The sequence below is a fragment of the Anneissia japonica genome, unplaced genomic scaffold (genome assembly GCF_011630105.1).
Source record: "Anneissia japonica isolate Jap-2015-1 unplaced genomic scaffold, ASM1163010v1 scaffold1511_len2985839_cov193, whole genome shotgun sequence".
NCBI lineage: Eukaryota > Metazoa > Echinodermata > Crinoidea > Comatulida > Comatulidae > Anneissia > Anneissia japonica.
Genome location: NW_022685291.1, coordinates 45,786 through 66,997, shown reverse-complemented (window position 1 = coordinate 66,997; position 21,212 = coordinate 45,786). Strand labels below are relative to the sequence as shown.

Here is a 21,212-nt window from a genome sequence, read left to right as displayed (position 1 = left end):
AGGCTACAATTTAAAAACGGGTGGGACTCATTCAAAAATTCGAGGGGGTTCGCTAGAAAACAAGGGGGTTCGCTAGAAAAGGGGGGTTCGCCCGAACCATAAAAACCCCCCCTGGCTACGGGCCTGTGTACTTTGTGGCAAGTGCTGATGATAAGTCTGCCATGTTGCTACTTATCTCTGTTTACTCCAAACATGACATTGTTAAGTTGCTGCTGATGGAATGCTACCAGCTGCTGCAGGATGAAACCCTGCAATGTTGCTGCTAATGTAACACTGGTGACGTTGCTACTAATGCACCACAATTAAGTTACTACTGACATAACACTGCTATGTTGCAATAGACTGAATGCTGCTACAGTTGCTTCTTATGTAACATCACATTTTGATACGAAATTCTCAACCATTCTCCAGTTATTCTTTTTATTACTCTTTTAATGACTCATGAAATAAGATTAAATTATGTTTCCATCTAAGGCAACATTCATGAATGAGCCTCTAAATTTAATTGGATAATGCAACCTCTGCAATCAAACTCACTATTACTCTTCACATGTAATCAGTTGAAGAATACGATTTTGTGAATCAATCCTCATTAATTTTGCAAGTCAGAGTGTATAAAGAAATTGGCATTTATATGTGGAAATCCGCATCTGAATTATTGATGAATTTATTAAAATGTAGAATTGCTTTTTGAAGTTATTTGACCTACAACAGTGAATATGAGGTTTATGAATCATATTTGTATTATTTCTGAGTCTTCATCCCACTTGAAATGTGAAGGCTGATAAAGACCTTGTAGGCATATAAAAACCTTATTGTTTTAAAATATTTTTTTACTTTGCTTTCTACTTTACAAAATGATCTTTTTTATACTTCATTAAACAAAAATCAAATTTGTAACTGGAACATCAGATTACATACAATCTAGGGCAATATCATATTTTGATACTAATGAATAATTTACAATCTCATCATCCTATTTCACTGCCCATAATTACCAACAAATATTCAGTTTATTCATTAGGAGAATTTCAAAAGCACCATAAGGTACAACCTTGTGTGGTTCTATACATAAATTTTAAATTGTGCTAAACAAGATGAAAATTGAGGGAACATTTGAAGCGTACAAATAAAGAACAAAAACAAAAATAGATTTACTATACACAGAACATAAAGCTTTTCCTCTTTGACATAATGACAGATGTTGAAATCATAAAGTAAAACAAAATCACTACGAATATTAAAAGTGAAATTTTTTTTAAAAATGAAGAAAATAACACAACGTTACTGAAACTTACATTGCACTATGTAAGCGCATAACTCAGCGGCAACACTAAAATTACATGGTAGTCTGCCGCGCAACATGTCCTGTTTGAGCTGAAGGAAAAACTGATAGCGTGTGATCTCTTCCTTAAGCTGACATGGGTCCTCCAGATAGAATTTAACGCCAAAGTAAAGAGTGTATGGTGGGCCATCTGTGCAAAAATAAAGAAAATAAAGTGTTATTAAGATGGATAAATGAAAAATTGACACAACCTGATCCATAACATATTTTTGTTTGTTTTAATTTTTTTAATGTCCTGAGTAAGTATTCCATTTCTTACTAGATTTTACAAAAAGGAATTTGTCATCTGTATTTTGTGTTGTCACCACAGTAGAACCTTGATTTTACATACAGTACGGGACAGGATGGCGTACGTAAATCGGGGATTCGTAAAATTGAGCTTGGGTTAAATTTGTGGTGACCTTTGACCTAATATGTACGTAACACTGAATAAACATATGCAATGGATGAACGATGTTACCTAGGTATAGGCTAGACCTACAACTGTACTGTAGGCCTGGGCCTACGAATAAACCATGTGTTTAGTGTTTTTATTCATCACTTGACCATGTAATAATAAAGTGTTCAAATAAAACCATGTGTCTAGTGTATTAATTTATTACTTTATATCTTTTATTTAACTAAAGAACATGAAAATATTGTCAGATTAGCTATACGACAAAAGTATAACTTGGGAATTCTCCATGTCTATTCTAAACAACACAACTGCTGTGTTGTCTGGGCCTGTTGAGACAAACTAAAACCATGTGCACTGCACTGGGCGAGCCAACCAATTAGCGTTCGTGTATGAAAACAAAAACCACACGTGCACTGAACTGGGCGAGCCAACCAATTAGCGTTCGTGTACGACATTATGCCTACCCAGCTTAGTAAATTTCATGTGTAGAAAATTCAATCAGACGAGTTTTCCACATGAAGCAAAGGGGGAAAAAAATTATTTTGAGCAGTGTCGGTAGTTGTTCATCTCACACAGTTCACATGGTTTTAGATTATAACAGCCTGGTATTAGACTCAATCAACGTTGCTGTTTAATGCATATAATTTGCATATATGGTTTGTTTATTGTTATAGTATTGTTACCTTTCTTTAATTTTGTAATATTATTATTTATACAGTCGATTGTTATTTATTTTGTTTGTTAAATTTTACCCTCTTTTTGTTTATATGAACGCACCAATTGATATTGAGTGCCACCAATTCAAAGGCGTATGTTCAAATAAATAAATAAAAAAAACTATGGTGTTTAGTTTGACTATTTTGACTCTGACAGTGTTGCAATATCACTATGATAGGGTTAGTGTTATCACAATAAAATATTTTTGTTATTATTAAGATGATGTTCGTGTTCAATTACTTTTTTATATACTTACTTGTAATTTGTCTTGTAATGGCCTTGATAGGTTCAAGCCAGTGCTACACAAAATAAACAGATGATAATATTTAGGAAAGAAAAAAAGAAAAGAAACAAAGAAATTGAATATCTACAGTATAAACATAGTTGAAAGTGCTGTAAACAGGTTTTAAAAAATAAACCAGGAAATTAATCTATCACTAAACTAAAACTGAAAATCACAAAATACAACACATAGAACTGCACATCATTATACTGTTTCATTGACTTGATAATGCTGGAATTTTAATATCATGAAGTAAAAATATGATATTAAAATTCCAGCATTATCAAGTCAATGCTGGAATTTTAATATTCCAGCATTATCAAGTCAATGCTGGAATTTTAATATTCCAGCATTATCAAGTCAATGCTGGAATTTTAATATCATGAAATAAAAATATGATACATTTCTTAATAGTAAAGTCACTGATTTACAGTACATCAAATGTTATGTCATAAAAAATATAGTAGATACTGTAGTATTAATAGTCCAAATAAAACTAATTAAGGACTTTATGAAAAATGCAAATCAATAAAATTTAAAGTATAGTACTGTACACAGATTAATAAATTAGAAATATTTTACATTTAATAAAAACACAGAAAACATTAAAAAAAAAATATTGACAGCTAAAATATGAAAATATTTCTGGCATGAGATATTAAAACAAGATGCTCACTCAAATTCTTGAACATTACATGCAGAACATCATACATTATATGATGTCCTATTTAATTTACATTGCCTTGCCCTGAGGCTACCATGTACCTTCTTAGGTTGACCTCCTTCCAAGTAATCAACCGACTCTGCTTCATGACTATTGATACTGCAGTAGACTGTCATTGATTACAGTGTACATGTTATACTAATTTTGTTAAAAAACATCTAACATTACCGTATCTAATTATATTTGTACTAGTGTACTGCATGAGAATAATTTTAGAAACAGTATCAGTGCTCATCAAACTGTAATTTTTGACCTCTAAAACATAGTTCAAAACAAACTACTTCTCATTCATAACTGTTGACTTCTTATTCACTATTGACTTCTAATTCCTAAATTCTGACTTATACATGTACATTAAAAATTTTCCTTTATTTATAATGACCTCTGATTCATAAATATTGACTTCTACCTACATATTGACTTCTAATGAATTTTACATTCCTTCTACTGAATAATTATTGACTTCCGATCTTGGTTTTCTAATTTTTTAAAAAGGTATAATCTTCCTTTGTATAAACTCTGAGGTACAACCAGCACATGAAGCTCTGTGTAGGATCACTCAGAAAAGTCAACAGTCCAAAAGAACAACTAATAAACTACTCGAGTAAAAACAAACTGGAAGAAAATTAAATGTGGCTATGGTGAAAGATTTTTACAAAAATAGCTCTGACTGAAGAAATCTTGATTGTGTACTATGTTGCAAAAAGTCAAGAGTTCCTGATATAGATTTTTTAATTATAACTGTTGTCATCTACTTCCTAAATATTAGTCCTAACAATTGAAAACTATTGACTTTAAATTTATTACTTCTGACTTTTAATTCTAAGGCACTATAGTAGTTTGCTGTTTCTAATTTACTACAATAATTCTGACATTACTATGTACAATGTTTGATTCCTAATCAAGTAACTTTAATAATAACTATCATTATATTTTTTTCTTCTACTGTATTCTACATCAAACTACTAACAAGCAACCTTTTCAAAAATGTTAGTCTTTGATTAATGTTTTCTATTTCAACATCCATGCTATACAAACTACCAGCCAGCAACATTCTCTTACTATTGAATTCTACTGTCATTTTCAGCAGTAATGAGCACTCTGAACAATAATAATAATTACGCCGTAGCAGCACTGCCCTTAGGAATCTACACATCCACATATATCTACGTGTAAAATCCACGCTGACTCATCCTTCATCAAATGCACTCATCATCATCTGTCAACATCCAGCACACTTGACCCAGATATGCCATACTACTGATCAATACCAACTAATATACATCTCCGTTATTAACATTTCCAGCAACCCCAAGTTATTGCTATAGGCTAAAAAATATTCTCTTGGGGATTCTGAAATAATTCCCATAGCATTCACATAATGGTGAACGTACACAGAAGGCTAAATGCATTGCATGCAACAAGCAATGTACACTGCAATGTTATCAAATTATCGATAGTGATGAAATTACTAGGTGAGATAGTGTTACTTGCAGATGAGGAAGGCATCAAGTGGTACTTAATCAAAAACATTAACCTAAATTGGTTATATATTTATTATTGAATAATGGAAGCTCCTTGAAGGTAGAATAATAAGCAAAATTATTACTTACTGTCTGATTATTGGAGTCTTGGTAGCGAAGTCCAAAATAGTCGACTTCGAGAAGGTTAAGATGTTTGTAAACTAGATCTAGTAAAACGGATCCTCTTGTTTCCCTCTGAATGAAACAAATAAAAGGCAGAAATGATCAGTCATCAATGTCTAACATTAGTAATCAGTTTTACTTTTCCAACCAATCAAAATATAAAATAAATACATAATTTTTCTGAGCTTCGGAGAAGCACGCTAGATAGATGGTGCATTAACTGCTGTTTTATTTTTTATATTATCATTATTATTAACCTATAAAGGAAAATTAAACAATTTCTTAAAAAAAAAAAAAAACTGTTAAACCTCATTGGTAATGCTTCAACATATTTCTATAGCAACTAGCTAGTAAATATTAGCATATAATTACAGAGGTCTATGGTTTCTGAGTAAACAATTACCAGTACCACAAACATACCACTCTACTCTCTAGAGATGCAACGTATAATACTTTATTAGCAGGAGCAGCCATATTGTTTCCTTTATAAACCATAACACTCAATTCTGATAAAAAGAAAATAATATATGCTGGGGTTCTTTTACTTAATCGTATTTATTGTAAGACTGTACATTGTGCTGTTTGTTGCAAGCAACCATTTTAGTTCAAGGCTTTCTATCATTTTATTTTACCAGTTCTAAAATGGGCATATAGATCCGAAAGCTTATATATAAAATTTATAAATAGACAGGCCTACACAAAAGAAAGTTAGTCTGTTTCCCCAAAAATGGAAATAAACCACTGTCAACAAGAATCTCCAAACATTGTTTGAAAACAGAAAATAACCAAAATAATCTTACATTTTATATAGTAATATTGACCATTATTACTATATACTATAATTTGTAATGTCTCAGTATATTATAACATTTCTGTATAATTAAATTCTTACATTTCCTATCCACATTACATAACATTTCATGTTTGGAGGGATTATTATTAGTCAGACTGTTGTATGTTTATCATTGGCAATGTACATTTTTGCAAACATTTTTTATATGATTATGATAACGTCTGATTATAGGGAGTTACAAGATAACAACTTGCGATGGTAAATCAACCCGTTAACGATCTGCAAAAGGTTCACTGAAAAATATACCGTGTTAAGTATATTGAGTCTGAGGGGATGAGAGCTAATCTGTATGTCACCTGAAGTTAAATATCAGAGGATTTGACAGTAAACTTAGTCAGTCGCAGAATGTCAAATGGATAGTACAGTAATTTATTTACATCACTGTGACATCAAGGAGAATTTATTCAGAGTCCTCTTGTTAAGTTTAATTAGCATAATTTCTCAACAACAGAAACACCATAGTTTCTAATTCAAATCCTAAGAATTAGGCCTACTGTACATGTTAAATAGAATAGGAAACTATAAAGTTCATAGGAATGATTGATTTATTTTTATTAGAATAAAGGCAAATTTAAATGAATCTGGATAATTAAATATCCAAAGCATCCCATTTTCATGCCAAAATTCCATGTGACATACCCAAGTGAAAATCAAAAGCATAAATACTGTAGCCCAGAGCTTTGATTTGATTAACACACTGAGCAAAATAAAATACTCCATTTCCTCAGCTGATGAAGATGATGATGATAATAATAATGATGATGATTTGATTATGATAATGATGGTGATTACTTGATAATGATGATGATGTTGCTGATGATAATGATGATGAATAGAGGACGACGATGACTTCATCACGAAGGTAATCATGATGATGAACAGTGTTCAAGAGACCAATGATGATGATGATGTTGGTGATGACAATGATGGTGATGACGATGATGTTGATGATGATGATGATGATCTGATTCCACATGTATGGTTTTTTATACATCTGGAGTACAATCCAGATTGTTGGTTCTTGACAGCAAGAAAGATTGATCTTTTTATCCTATAATTCAATCCTCTTATTACTGTGATTTACTGAATATCCATTCATCATTGATTTTCCTAATTCTGTATTCATTAATGTGCATGTTGCATCACATGACATCAACTGCATTGAAATTCAAACCTCTTCTCAAATTGCATCCATTTTCATTTGTTACTTTCATTATTCATTTCATACATTCAATCTAAGTGATTCTTACAGTAGTCTCAACAACATGTTTCAATATACGATAGTATATATAATTCGTAAGTAATGCTTCTAGGATTCAATACTAATTATTGCATTAAAAGCGCAATGTCTCCACTACTACACACATAGCCCAAAAGTAGTCTGGATAGAGCAGAAAAACAGTAAGGAAAAACAAATTTTTTTCTCTATAAATGCTTACTGAGAGATGATGTACTATGTCTCCGACCTCCGGTCGCACAGTTGTGTACTTTTTAAACCTAACAACATTCATCACAGGTTCAACCGTTGAATAAAAAAGTGGGACACTTTGAAGTAATTTGCTATATTGTAGGCCTATTATTGTTTTGTTTTTTTTGGGGATACTGCTACTTTACCTACTTACCTATTTCATTTGCTACTTTACAGAATTCAATACACAATTAATTTGTAGGAAATACAGGTGATGAGACATTGTGTCAATCATTATTCCTACTGTAGGCCAACATTAAGGATATTGGCATGATGATTTACAGTAGTGAGGAGCACTTTTAGGAAAACATTTGAGGCTTGTGTGTATTATATGTTGCCTGCTATGTGATTGATTATATACTAAAACCAATATATTTAGGTACATGAATAGGGACATCTTCAAAGGTAAATAAAACAAGTTGCTTTCTGTTAAGTTATGGTATTCTTATTCCCTTAAATTACACCAAATCATTAGAAGCGACAGTGATAGGGATAATGATGATAATGAACAATGATGACGATAATTGTAACAGGCCTGGAAAAACGAAGTTTGTGCCTCCAACCATGAAAGCTGACTTGATAAAATGCTTGCCCAAATGTTATATGTACATGATATAACCCATCAGTTTATTTTTTTGGATGTTTCCCCCTAAAATGCCTCCGTGAGAGTAAAGTTGCCTCCGACCGCGGTTGTGCACTTTTTCCAGCCCTGGTAATGGTGAAAAATCAAGCAAATTGTATATTACAGTATGTCTGCAAATCATTGGGAATATCTTAAAATCTAATGTAATTAGTAATAAAATAAAATATTAATTACTCTAATAAAAAAAATTGCTTCTAAAATTAATTATGAGTAAAAAAGAATGTTGGTGCTATTGTTAATGACAATGATGCTACAAACTAATCTAACATAATGATCGGTCCCTTTAAATATTGTTGGCCTAAAATAGTTTCACCAAGTGAATCATCAGTACATTAACATCAATGTGGAATGCAAAATAAACACCACCTTCACATAAATCAAAGCATTTGAGCAACAGTTTTATATGTGCTACAGTATGTGTTTATGTTGGTATACCCTTCCAACTAGATCAATCCAATAATAACATAACAATGTGATACTTTGCTCTTCTCTGGTATATACACCATTTTATAGAATGTAAATTAAAGTTGCAGACGCAGGTGTTTATAAAGCATTCAGGCAATAGTCAACTGCCAATGCTTTTTAAAAATGTCATCCTCAGTTCACATGTAGTAATATCATATTTTACGGCTACTTCCTATTATTAATCTGAATATCTTTGCTAGCAGTGACGAGTATACTCGTCCCCACAGGGTGTTGCTGAGGGCACTAGGAACGATTATACTCGTCAAAACCAGGGTGACGTTCCATCGTTTATTACCTCATTGTTATACGTTGTAGACTACAGACTTAATGGCTGATAGTTCGGGGAAGATACACATAGACGATAACATAAAAATAATGTATGTATGTTTGTTGTGATATTGTGACGGCAGTATAAAAGATTCCATGAGTGGGGCACGAGCCCATAATTTTGGAACCAAATTAAATTTTCCATGCTTGTTGAAAATGAAAATATCCTCAGTTTCCAATTTTTTAACTAGCTGCAAAGCATTGGCATAGCATCATTTAGTAATATGGGTATAAATTATACATGAGACCAGTATTACCGAGTTAATGCTACAGTATATATTTGCCTTTTTTCTGTTTTAAAATTTTTCCCTATACTTTAATTTTTCACTGCCGCCATGTTTCCATAGGTAAAACTCAGTTTTTTTTAATTATATTGCTTTTATTATTATTTATTATTGTTACCATTATCATTATTACCATAATGCATAATAAAAAGCCACTTTAAGGCTGTCATGTCGTTGCTGTGAGACTAGAAAAAGCCAGCGATACATCAACCGGCAATTCAAATTCCTTATCTAATACGTGAGTCATCGATATCATCCTATTGTGGTATGGATTTGGTGTCATAACTAACAACTAATCACGGTGCTACACAAGACAGATCACTACTACAAGGGTTTACCTGATTATCTTTAGCACCACTTTCAAGATGGTCAGGGGAATTAGCTTAAGTCTTCCACATTAATCTTCATATAAGAAATTAGAAATAAAATTTCACCTGTGGGCAGACTGGATTCAAAAATATATTTTTTTCTAAACATGCATGCATGCATGCAACATGCATAAACTGGCTTAACTGTACAAAATGAAAAATTACTTTTTTTTAATTAATAAAAATTTAGAGCAGTGCATCACATAGTTTTTTCAGTCTTTTAACTCAGGAATGTGGTCAGCACGCTGATATTTTAAGATTCTCTGTGAACGATGAAAAATGAACAATCATGAAAAATGACGAAGATGAGAGGACGATGACGGAGTAGTAAAGATGATGGTGACAAAAATGTTGACAATGGTTATCAATGATAAAGAAAGTGAAGATGAAGATTATGATGGTGATGATGATGACAACTATGATGATTTTTTTTTATTTTCCTATTTCTTGCTACCTAAATACAGTATGACCAATGGATTAATTTCATCAAATCAAACAAAAATTTACAATATAATATTGCAATATATCTTTCTGAAATCTACAAAAAGTTCAAAACATTGGTGGCAATATGTTGAATTTGCATTTAAGTTAAACTAAAAAGATGACAACAAAATCTAACTTTTCAATCATTCAAGTTGTATGTGACAACTTTGAAATATTAATAATGGTATTTGATCAGACTTGCTGGTCATAAATAACAGCAGGACATGTTTTCATTTGACAAGTTAAGCCTTTGGGCTAAATTTACCTGAACCACCTCAGACAGATTAGAACAAAGAGCTGGCTTTGTGTCTAGGATTTACTTTGTGGATCGTCAATTCCCTCTCACTCATGCTTCGTGAGACCACATAGCCGTCTTAATGAACCTCCAGTCAGACGATAACATCTAAGAACGGCTTTGTCCAAGCAAAGTAATTTCTGTAAACATCTACCTGAATTAGATACTAAATAGGTGTGACCTATCCTTGTTCTCTTTGTATACAGGTTTAATGGAATTTGGTAAAATAAACTTTGTTAGAACTGTTCAATAATATTACAATACAATTTTTTTTTTCTTTTGTTATTGTTATTGTTGGAAATTTTTTTCATGCATGCTTTCTTTTCATCAAGGGATGATTGTTTAAACTTACACAGCATGGTGTGAACGGGTCTAAAGAATACAAAATAGTAAGAAATTAGTTAAGTGAAATTTGAAAAGAGTGTAAAGATTATAATCTGACAGTGTTATTTGATAGTCTATTACTGTACTACAGCTTTGTTGCAATGTGCAAGTTCTACTTACATTTTTTCATTCTACAGTACTTTCTTTAATCCGGATACATTTCTTTATGAAAACTTGAACATTCTTATCTATAAGCAAGTCAAATTTCTGGATAAATAATCATAAGTCGAGCCAAGAACCTGTGGATTGTTAGGCAAGCAAATTTCCAATTTTTCATTTTGGTAGGTGCGCTAACAAGCCAAAAATAAAATTTTGATTTGAATTAATCAGTATTGCCAGGCATCAGGTTCACAAAACAAGGTGTAAAAAACTCATGCCTTTCTGTAATTCTTTTTAAATGGATTGAAAAAAAAAGTGATGAAAAGTATTCACACAGTAATTTGTGAAGGATGTGATATAAGAGAATTTGCTTTTCAAGTCCTCTGCTCATTACTCACTACATCATTAGTACTGAAATGAAATTCAATACAATATAAGCTTAATAGCAATAGATGTGTGCAATAACTCCATGCTACAGTTTCCTGAGAGTGAAATGGATTTGGCTGAAGGGAAAATAATATCATTAGTAATCCAAGCAGTGCTGGGTTTTAAAGAATTAAATCAAATCTAAATCAAACAGCCATACATTCAGCTTATGAATAATTACAATGCCATGGTGACGACAGTGATGATGATGACCACGATGGTGATGATAATGATAATGAATGATTATAATGTTATTGATAATTAATTGTCCAAGATGATGAAAATGATGGCATATTTATATAGTAATACTGTAACAATGAAGTTGAAAATGAAGACACGTAAAAAGTAAAGTACAACATTGCTTGGAACTTTGTAAAACCGGAATGTCAGATGGAAGTATATATTAAAAGTAAAACTAATGGCAAAATATTATTTTTATGATAATTTAATGTATTTCCATCCAATTCATGTACAGTATCCTCGGCACATTGCAGTAAAAGGATTAGGCTTTCGAATAGCACTAGCAGCAGTACAAAAACTACAGTAATATCGATTGTCTTAAATAAAACCTAATTACACACAGCTCCTTGAATATAGAACCATTGATTACCATTCCACAAAAATACAATAGCTATACAAGTTGTCTAAAGAATTAGGCTTAAGCCATGTGAAAAGGCAGTGAGTAGGAAAAGTTATAATAGCAAAATCCCCTAAAAACACAATCACTGAATTACGTATTTGATAATGCACCTGATTTGAAAACAGAAAGACTAGACCTTAGTGAATTAAGCTCCTATTTTTACCCTAATGACCTGTTACTCTAATCTTTTATTGTGTGAACAATACATTACATATGTGTCCATGGGGATTGGTAATGGTATGCTGAATGTTAATTAGAGTTTTTGGGGTTAATTGATGCAAGAAGACAGTACAGTATATCAATAATATTTTGTTATGCCAAGATGATAACCAATCAAACACTGATGCTTTTATAATCATTTTGTTTTCAGAGTTTAATTTGCACTTCACTACTACAGGCCCAACGACAAAATTAGATAGTCTTTCATAATTGTACAGTACAGTATATAATATTCAATACTCAAAACAAAAATCTTATCTTCCTATCTTAATCATTAGTCTACTGTATATTAAAGAAACATACACAAAATCTTATATCACTTTAGTAATGTCTTATCTTATCTTAATCATTAGTCTATTATGAAAGAAACAACATTAATCAACCAATCAATCATTCCATTACACAAAGCAACACACTAAACCACAAAAACAACATTACACTAAATCTAATCATTTTAGTAATGTAAAGTACTACATTATACAATAATGTTTGGGTAGGCCACTGGGTCTACTGTACTATGCAGAATTACAATGTGATATAGTATAGTACATTGTAATTGTGTATAGTAGTAATACAGATTTACAATGTGGTAGATCATAGAATGTTTGTGTTTGAATAATATATTGTACATTTTGTGTGATATAGTAGAGGCCTACCTGTATTTACAGGTGTGTGGGTGGGAGTGGGGGTGTGTGTGTGTGTGTGTGTGTGTGATAACTGATTTTTTTTAACCATGGAGGATTCCTCCATGGTTTAACAATTGCAAGTTTGTGTACAGTATGGCTTTCTGTAAAATGAATAGTCGATCATATATAGCTCTCATCCATTTTCCCACACTTATGTACTGGTACAATGTAATACATCTTTTTGACTATCTTTCTATCTCTATCCATATTCGTATCTGTTAGATCTGATTGATAGCTACTCTTATCAACAGTTAATATCTACAGTATTCATACAGGTGTGTCCTTAAATGAATTTATGAAGGTTAAACACAACTGATTGGGACAAGTGTCTACTTAGCATTCACAGCAGTATCTAGAAGAAGAGTAGGGGTAAACTGTACTTGGCAGTAGTTAGGGTATATGGATCATTAATAACAATTAACTTAGGAGTTCCTACAAATCAAATATTAATTTAATAGACAAAAATTAATATAATATTAGAAAATGGCTTCCATGCACTGTACGATCACAATATCAAAATGCATGTGACATTTAGTTAAAGAACTATACATTCTGTACTGCACAGGTATGTCATTACAGAATGTTTTCATACCTGTCAGAAAATAATCTAATTATTGTTAGTCATTATTGTTAGTCAAGCACAGATAGGATTGCAGGGCATCTGAGGAGTTTCAGATTGCAACATCTTATTGGTTGGTTTTCTGAATAATTAGGAATACTGGGCTTAAGAAAAATTAAACAAGTGCTTCATATCTTGATATTTTGAAGAGATCTTTTAGTAAATGGTTTGAGAATAACATAATGATATTAGTTGGCTAGTATAGCAGTGATGTCATTGTAATTTGAATGTCTTCAATACAATTAACTACAGTATCACACAATGGTATTTCTACAACAAAAATTATAGACAGAAAGAGTAAAAAATTTGTAGGATTCCATGATTAATTCAGTTTAAACACTTCCATTTGTAAATTAATATAAATTAATATTTTTATTATTGTACTGAATAAGTTAAAAAGGTTTGCCTTAATTGAATTGAATATAAGTTTATATGTCTAGCTTTGTCTTGAATAATCTGTCCTAAGCTGACCTTAAAAAAGGGATTGGTGGCTTCAGTTGGATCATAAATCACCATGTAATATATCAAGGACATGGGTAGGTACTGTGGAACATGGGTTAAAATTTGTACACTCACACTTTTAACCAGCTAGCCAGCTATTGGGACAGTCCCACACAATTTTTCAAATGGGTCCAAAACGAATGTGTCCACATTTTAGTTTAATGCATAAATGAGTCCACTTTTTGAAAAATGGGTCCATATTTCTCTTATTTAGCCTAAACTATTTTTTAAAATAGGTCCAAATTTTTCATATTTTTGCGTAAAATGGGTCAACTATTAAGAAAATGGGTCAACATTATTTGAATTAACACGTAAAGTGGGTCCACCTTGAAACTGTCCCGCACTGCTTGAAAATCCTGGCTATGGCATTTCCCCCAGGATCTGTTCTTTTGGAGGTACAGTATAAGTCACGTTCACATGTCTCCATCGATCGCGAGCGGTTGAGGCGCTGAATCGTGTGCGAGATTGTGTTAGATAAAAAAAATGGCCAAACTGTGTTCACTGCCGCTTTCGAGGCGACCGAATAAATTTACGTCACATCCCCAATTGGTTGTAGTATGCTAGGCCTACGATTTCTGATCCTAGGCTTGGGTGAAGGTGGCATCAACGATTCTCCAATGGTTCCCACCTGACATTTTTGGGCGATTGCTGATGTTCCTAATTCTGTGGTAAACCAGCCGGTTTGGGGCCCAAGATTCCAATTTACTCATTTCCTCTAATTAAAACTATTTGTACCGTTTTCTTAGGTCCTGCAACTTTGTTTGGATTTGCCGTGCCGTCTTCGGCAAGTGGCCTGGCACAACCGAAAAACTAGCTCCGACTTTCGGGTGATATTTTTGTCTTGTTCTTTGATTTCTTGTTTTCCACTAACATTCTAATCTCAGGTTCTGCAGAAATCTCTATTAAGTCACTAATTTTTTAAATATTATATTATAATAGGATATTTAAATGAAAAATAAGGCAAATAAGGCCCAATAAAAAAAATTATTAGTTTATCACCCTCAAGCGCATGTCGTATAAGTCACGTTCACATGTCTCCATCGATCGCGAGCGGTTGAGGCGCTGGATCGTGTGCGAGATTGTGTTAGATAAAAAAAATGGCCAAACTGTGTTCACTGCCGCTTTCGAGGCGACCGAATAAATTTACGTCACATCCCCAATTGGTTGTAGTATGCTAGGCCTACGATTTCTGATCCTAGGCTTGGGTGAAGGTGGCATCAACGATTCTCCAATGGTTCCCACCTGACATTTTTGGGCGATTGCTGATGTTCCTAATTCTGTGGTAAACCAGCCGGTTTGGGGCCCAAGATTCCAATTTACTCATTTCCTCTAATTAAAACTATTTGTACCGTTTTCTTAGGTCCTGCAACTTTGTTTGGATTTGCCGTGCCGTCTTCGGCAAGTGGCCTGGCACAACCGGGTGATATTTTTGTCTTGTTCTTTGATTTCTTGTTTTCCACTAACATTCTAATCTCAGGTTCTGTAGAAATCTCTATTAAGTCACTAATTTTTTAAATATTATATTATAATAGGATATTTAAATGAAAAATAAGGCAAATAAGGCCCAATAAAAAAAATTATTAGTTTATCACCCTCAAGCGCATGTCATTTATGGTACTGGAAAAAAAAAAAATTTTTTTAAATTTTTTTTTTTTAAATTTTTTTTTTTTTAAATTTCTTTTATTTATTTTTTTCATTTATTTTATTAAATAGTTAGTAGATATTGTTTGCATTATCTAAATCATGTTTTACTTTGAATATCAATGCACCAGCAAATAACCAAAGGGTGATATTTGGCTTTAGCAAAATAAAAAATTTAAAAAAAAAACCTCCCTCCCTCATCACTTTTCCTGCCCAGATAGGGTGATAAACTAATAATATTTTTTATGGGGCCTAATATACAACAGCCAAACCCGCAAAGATTGTGAAAATAGCGTTCTTATCTGTGAATATTGGCGCAAACAAGCTAACTACTTTGACCCCAGAGAAATGCTTGTATCTGATTGGCTTTCCCATAAAAGAGGTCACAGGTCACTGACGACCCCCTTGCAAGAGGCTGTTCACATCGAGAGCGAGCTGCATCAAGAGCGGCTTGTCGTGGGTCACCCACGACAAAAATCACTCTTCGCATGAAGGCCCAGCTCGCGAGCCTATTGTTCGCTTGCTCGCGACCTAAGACATGTGAATGCGGTAATAATCATACGTTAATGGTCTGTTTAATCAGTGACTACTACTGTACTTTAGCTTTCCCAGGTACATTTGCATGGAATGACTTTTTTACTTAATAATATGGATTTTCAAATAAACTGTCTTTCTATATTACTTACAAACAAATACTTGTTTTACTACAATATTTAAATCAGATTGAAAACAATGAGAGTGCAATGTACTACTGTATGTGTTATAAATGGATGCATAACAGAGAGCTATAGAGGCTTAGATCAAACATCAAGTGTTTTATCAACAAAGGCACAATTTGCTGAATATGGTACTGGCCATGGTCTGTAGTACGAAAGTATACGCTATGTCCAGTGACTCTACTTATATGCAGTGACCAGTGACTGACCATAATGGCTGTCCACATACAAACTAAGATTGCCAATGACCAGTGGTATGTCAAATGACCAATAAACATTTCCAAATGTAAAATTTTCTGTGCTATATAAATCCAGTGAGCACAAAAACTGATATTGTGCCCACATAAAAACTACGACTAGGCCTATAATTGTAGCGGTCAGTCAATGGCAAAACATTTGTATTAACTGTTCATACAAACTGTGTACCTAGGGACTACGGTACACCGTATGTACACATAAACTGACCATTATTAGACTGCATAACACAACAATCTGTTCTCAATTACAAAGACTTTTCTGCAGATGACGTGAATGTTAACTCAAACTTAATACCCAACATGCATCTTGATTGATAGCTTAGTGCAACTTTCTACCTGAATCTAAGAAGTACGATATTTCCATGATTTTTAGGAGGATATTATTAGATCATAAAAATCAAATAAATTATGCATGCACATTCACTAGTTTTCCTAAATTTGTTCAAAGTTTAAACATTGACGTAGTCTGCCAAAAATTCCTAGCATTTGATTTATCTACAGTAAAGTTATTCAATGTTATTGCATGTTTGATATATTGAAGTTTTAATTTAATTTTTATCTTTCATAGGCCCTTGAGTATGGAATCGATATTTGTGAGAGATTACAACCCAAAACTTTGGCATTGGAACGAGGCAGGTAAGGAGAGTAGAGTAACAAAAGAAAAAAAAAAAACAGGGGAAAAAAATCCAATGCAAAGCTGCAATATTTTTTGTAACAGATAGATAAACCGTGCTCTATCATTGGTACATCTTCATTTTTAATTCATTGCAATCTCAACTTTTGACCTTATGGCTAGATCATTTCCCTTCAACTGTGACCAATGTTTTGTCAACGGTACAATATCTGATTGTATATTAAAAGGTTTGTAGCGTGATTAGTGTACTGTATTCAGAAATGTCTGACAATATAAGACAAGGATTTTTGTGGTGAACCAAAAGGAACAAACCACAAAAAAATACAGAAATGTGGATAACTGTCTAAAAATGACACCTTTGATATCATTAGACTATGTACAGCCTGTACAAGTGCAAACTGAAGTCATGAACCGCTCTGTGAATGAACTAACATTCCGCACAATATTAAATATACTGAAACATGATTTTTACACCAAAATTTACCAACTCGTCATTTGATCATGTAGGCTTATAAGACATTGAAATTATTATAAGCATCATCAGGCATTTCATGCTCATTTTTTTTCATTGCAATTAATGTCCAAGGTAACAATTCAAAATAATTATCAAAATTATAGCATGGCAAAGAAAACCAAATCATAGCATGGAATGTTCACCTGGAAATTTTGCCTGTTTTTTTCATTAAGCAACAATATGGCAACAACAGGCTTTAATATGCTTCAACAGATAAACTGTTTGATATTACATCATTAAATATCTTTAAAATTAACAATGCCCCCCTGATTGGATTTTTTTCGGACTTTGCGGACCGCAAAACAGTTCTGTTACAATTACTTCTGTTTGCATTATAATTTTGTCTAAAGTTCGATTGGTTAAACTATAAAGCTAAAGGCAGCGTAAAACTGGAAATTGGATTGAATTTTTGAATAGTTCACACTAAAATGACTTATTAGTTAAGGTGGAAATGATTGCGCAGACATAGTGATTGACTGCAAGTAGTGCGCATTGAGAAAAGAAGGTGCTCTCCATTTCGCCATGTTCAGTTTTTTTGATAAACTAAGTCTGCCGAGCATTTGGTGGCCGGGAACACATTAGACTTCAAAGGCATTGTGCAAACATTCTGCACGCGCTGTGGCAGATTTGCCCTAGGCTCATTTGCATAGCGCTGTGTAAGCAGAGATTTTTCGAGTGATCTCCTTCTCAATAAGAACTCCACGGTTTAATGCACTTGTCAATTGTAGTCCCGGTCCTCCCGGACCCGGGCCATAGCGGGGCACTAGCAGGGACTGCACCGGGGATGTACACATACTTGTGTCCCCGTAGTGCCGGGACGTACAGTACCTAAAATTTACCCGATGTAACCGGTCTCAAAAGAGTAGCGAGGGGTTTCGAGTGTGAGTGCTGTCAAACCGGGTCTGGTCCTACCAGCCTACAAAATTGGCCTAGGCACACAGCAATTAATGTGTGTTTTGGTAATTAAAAAATCGCCTACCGGTTCTAGGCCTACCATCATGGTTTCATTTTTTATAGATCACGGCATAAATTACATAATAAAATTCTAACCTCACAACGACGAGTTGCCTGAAAATTTGTAAACCATGTATTTGACTTAGTTTGTACCAGTGAGCCAAGGCAAGGAAATCTGTTTCTACTACTTGTTCTGTTTTGATACTGAATAAATTCAATCAATCAGTTAAATCAATCAATCAATTTTCTTTTTTTATGATCTATCAATTCACTCCTTTTTTTCGCACTTTTCCCAACTTTCATGGAAATCTGCCTAGTGATACACATGCGTAGTGCTCCCATCAAGCAAGCTCATTTGGCATAGCTCCTGCCTGGCTCTCATGTGCTTCTCCGATTCAGACATAGGTTAGAGACCCTCAAGTAGGCCTTATCATGCTAATCATTTATTAGCGGGCATTTAACCGGCACTGTGAAATATTTCCCAGCGGTAGGTGCCGGGGACTTAGGCGGGAATGTACGTTAAATCGATGCCCCGCATTGCTGGGAGGTGGCCAGGACTTTCACATGCATGTAAGCGTTTCGGAAATTACATCCCCGGCTAAGTCCCCGCTAGGCCCGGGGGAGGGGGGACTACAATTGACAAGTGCATTACAGTATACTTAATTGTTTTAAAACAACTGTATCAGCCAATTGTATGTGACAAACACATGTGACATGCCTAAATATGGTCATGATGACATCACATAATGACCAATTAAGTAAACTAGAAATTTAAGCTTCATACAATATTTTTACATAACGCTAATTTAGGATTTACTAGAGGTTTATGAATGAACGGTCAACTTACACATCCAGAGAATCAAATTTAGTGAAAGTGTATTGTAATAAAGTTTTTAAAAAAAGCACACTTTATTTCTTTTTTTTTCAATTCCATAAGTTAATATTGACTTTCATTAGCCTTATTATACAGTATTCTATATATTTTGACTCCAGCTTTCCAGTTTCTATTGCATTGCAGAAATTGTTGACCCTCCAGTGGTGGATCCGTGGGGGGGGGGATGGGGTTCAGTCGGTTCGGAAGAAACGTAAAAAAAGTACTACTGGGTCTTGGCTTACAAAAGGCATCCTAACCTACCTAGGCATAGGTCGGCAGATCGGACAAAGACTTAGCCCAACTAGCCTTCAATTAAATAAAATTAAAAACACTGCTTTTGGCTCGACGTAATAATGAAAGAAGGTTTGTTTTCAGGTCTATCGGTTCATCGATCTATGAATGAAAGCTACCTGTCCAACTACTAAATATTGTTGGAATATAGCTGGCCTAATAATATATTGCCTGTGTCTTTGATTTTTTTTCTCCAAGGAATAGGCCTAAGAATGAGATAAAAACCACCTTCCTTCAGAGGGGGAAAACCTTGAATTTTGGAGAAATTAAAGGTCATTAAAAGACACCTCAGAAGTCGGGAAAGCTCATTTCCGACAATCTAGGAATCAAAATTCCCCCTTTTATTTATTTATTTTTTTCAAACATGTTGAACCCCCCTCTTTCAAATCCTGGATCTGCCCCTGATCCTCAAAATTATATTTAAGAAAAACTTTGAGGAGATGCAGATGTTTACAATGAATTTGTATGTAAACTGTACGACTCTCAAAACTCTCTTGGAGTCTAGACCTAGAACCTAGCTAAGCCTAGACCTACACCCTTAATTAAGGATTAGACTAAATAGAAGGCCTACTTACTACTAGGCTACTACTACACTAGGCCCTAGCCTAGGCCTAGTTACAAAAAAAAAAATCATTACATTTTGTCAAAATATAACAAAATTATTAAATTATAACCATATATAAAAAAAGTGTCCGGTACAGTTATTCTAGGCATGATAGTTATTTACAACACCTAGCTAGGCCTAACCTACTCATACTGTAAATTAACAATGCTCATCCAAGGGGAAAGAAGGCCGTCTCACAGGCGACCTCCGCCAGTAATTACCCTGGCCAATTGCTTTTTACCTGTATATCCTGAGTGATTTCGGTTTCATCCAATAACTTGATACAACAAAAGTAATCTCTCTGTTTACGTCTGAAACAATCCATTCTCTCTCTTTTTCGTTGAAACACAGTTTCGCGTTAATATATATGGAATGTCATTGCGAATTTTAGTTATTCCCATCAATAATTATTCGGAGGTATTCGTACAGCTTATCGGGAAAATGTGTATGTTTACTAACTGGCTTCAGCAATGATGTCATTGATTATGTAAATAATGAGCTCAGTGAAGCATGCTCCTGTGTGCGTCTTAAAATCACTTTACTGAAATGTATACGTACAACATAACTGTAATCTAAATTCTCTCTATGCAGTACTTTCTTGGTCTACTGAGAGGCTCAACTTCCATTTGAAAATCAATTCGTAACTTCCATACACCATCATACACTTTTCAGGCAAGCTCCTGTTCAGTTGCGGTAGGTATAGTATTAATAGCGCACACCTTCTTTGAACGCCCCGCTATTGGTAATTAAAGAGGGCGACATTTAACAATTTTCTGTCATCAGGACGCGATTTTCTATTCGTTTGGACGCGATTTGTTAAATTATGCCAGAATTATTATTTATTTATTTATTTAT

The 21,212-nt window shown here is 33.6% G+C and overlaps 1 protein-coding gene across 2 annotated transcripts in view; it reads right to left on the bottom strand.

Moving 5' to 3' along the window:
* Positions 1-21,074, bottom strand: part of LOC117109643 (band 4.1-like protein 4) — a 47,313-nt gene extending 26,239 nt beyond the window's left edge. For both annotated transcript variants that reach the window (XM_033252031.1, XM_033252037.1), the window contains exons 1-4: positions 20,599-21,074; positions 5,080-5,184; positions 2,716-2,758; positions 1,299-1,475 (exon numbers count right to left, since the gene is read on the bottom strand). In XM_033252031.1, coding sequence (XP_033107922.1) covers positions 1,299-1,475; positions 2,716-2,758; positions 5,080-5,184; positions 20,599-20,682 — 409 coding nt within the window. In that variant the 5' untranslated portion in view covers positions 20,683-21,074. The remainder of the gene's footprint in view (positions 1-1,298; positions 1,476-2,715; positions 2,759-5,079; positions 5,185-20,598) is intronic.
* Positions 21,075-21,212: the final 138 nt, after the last annotated feature.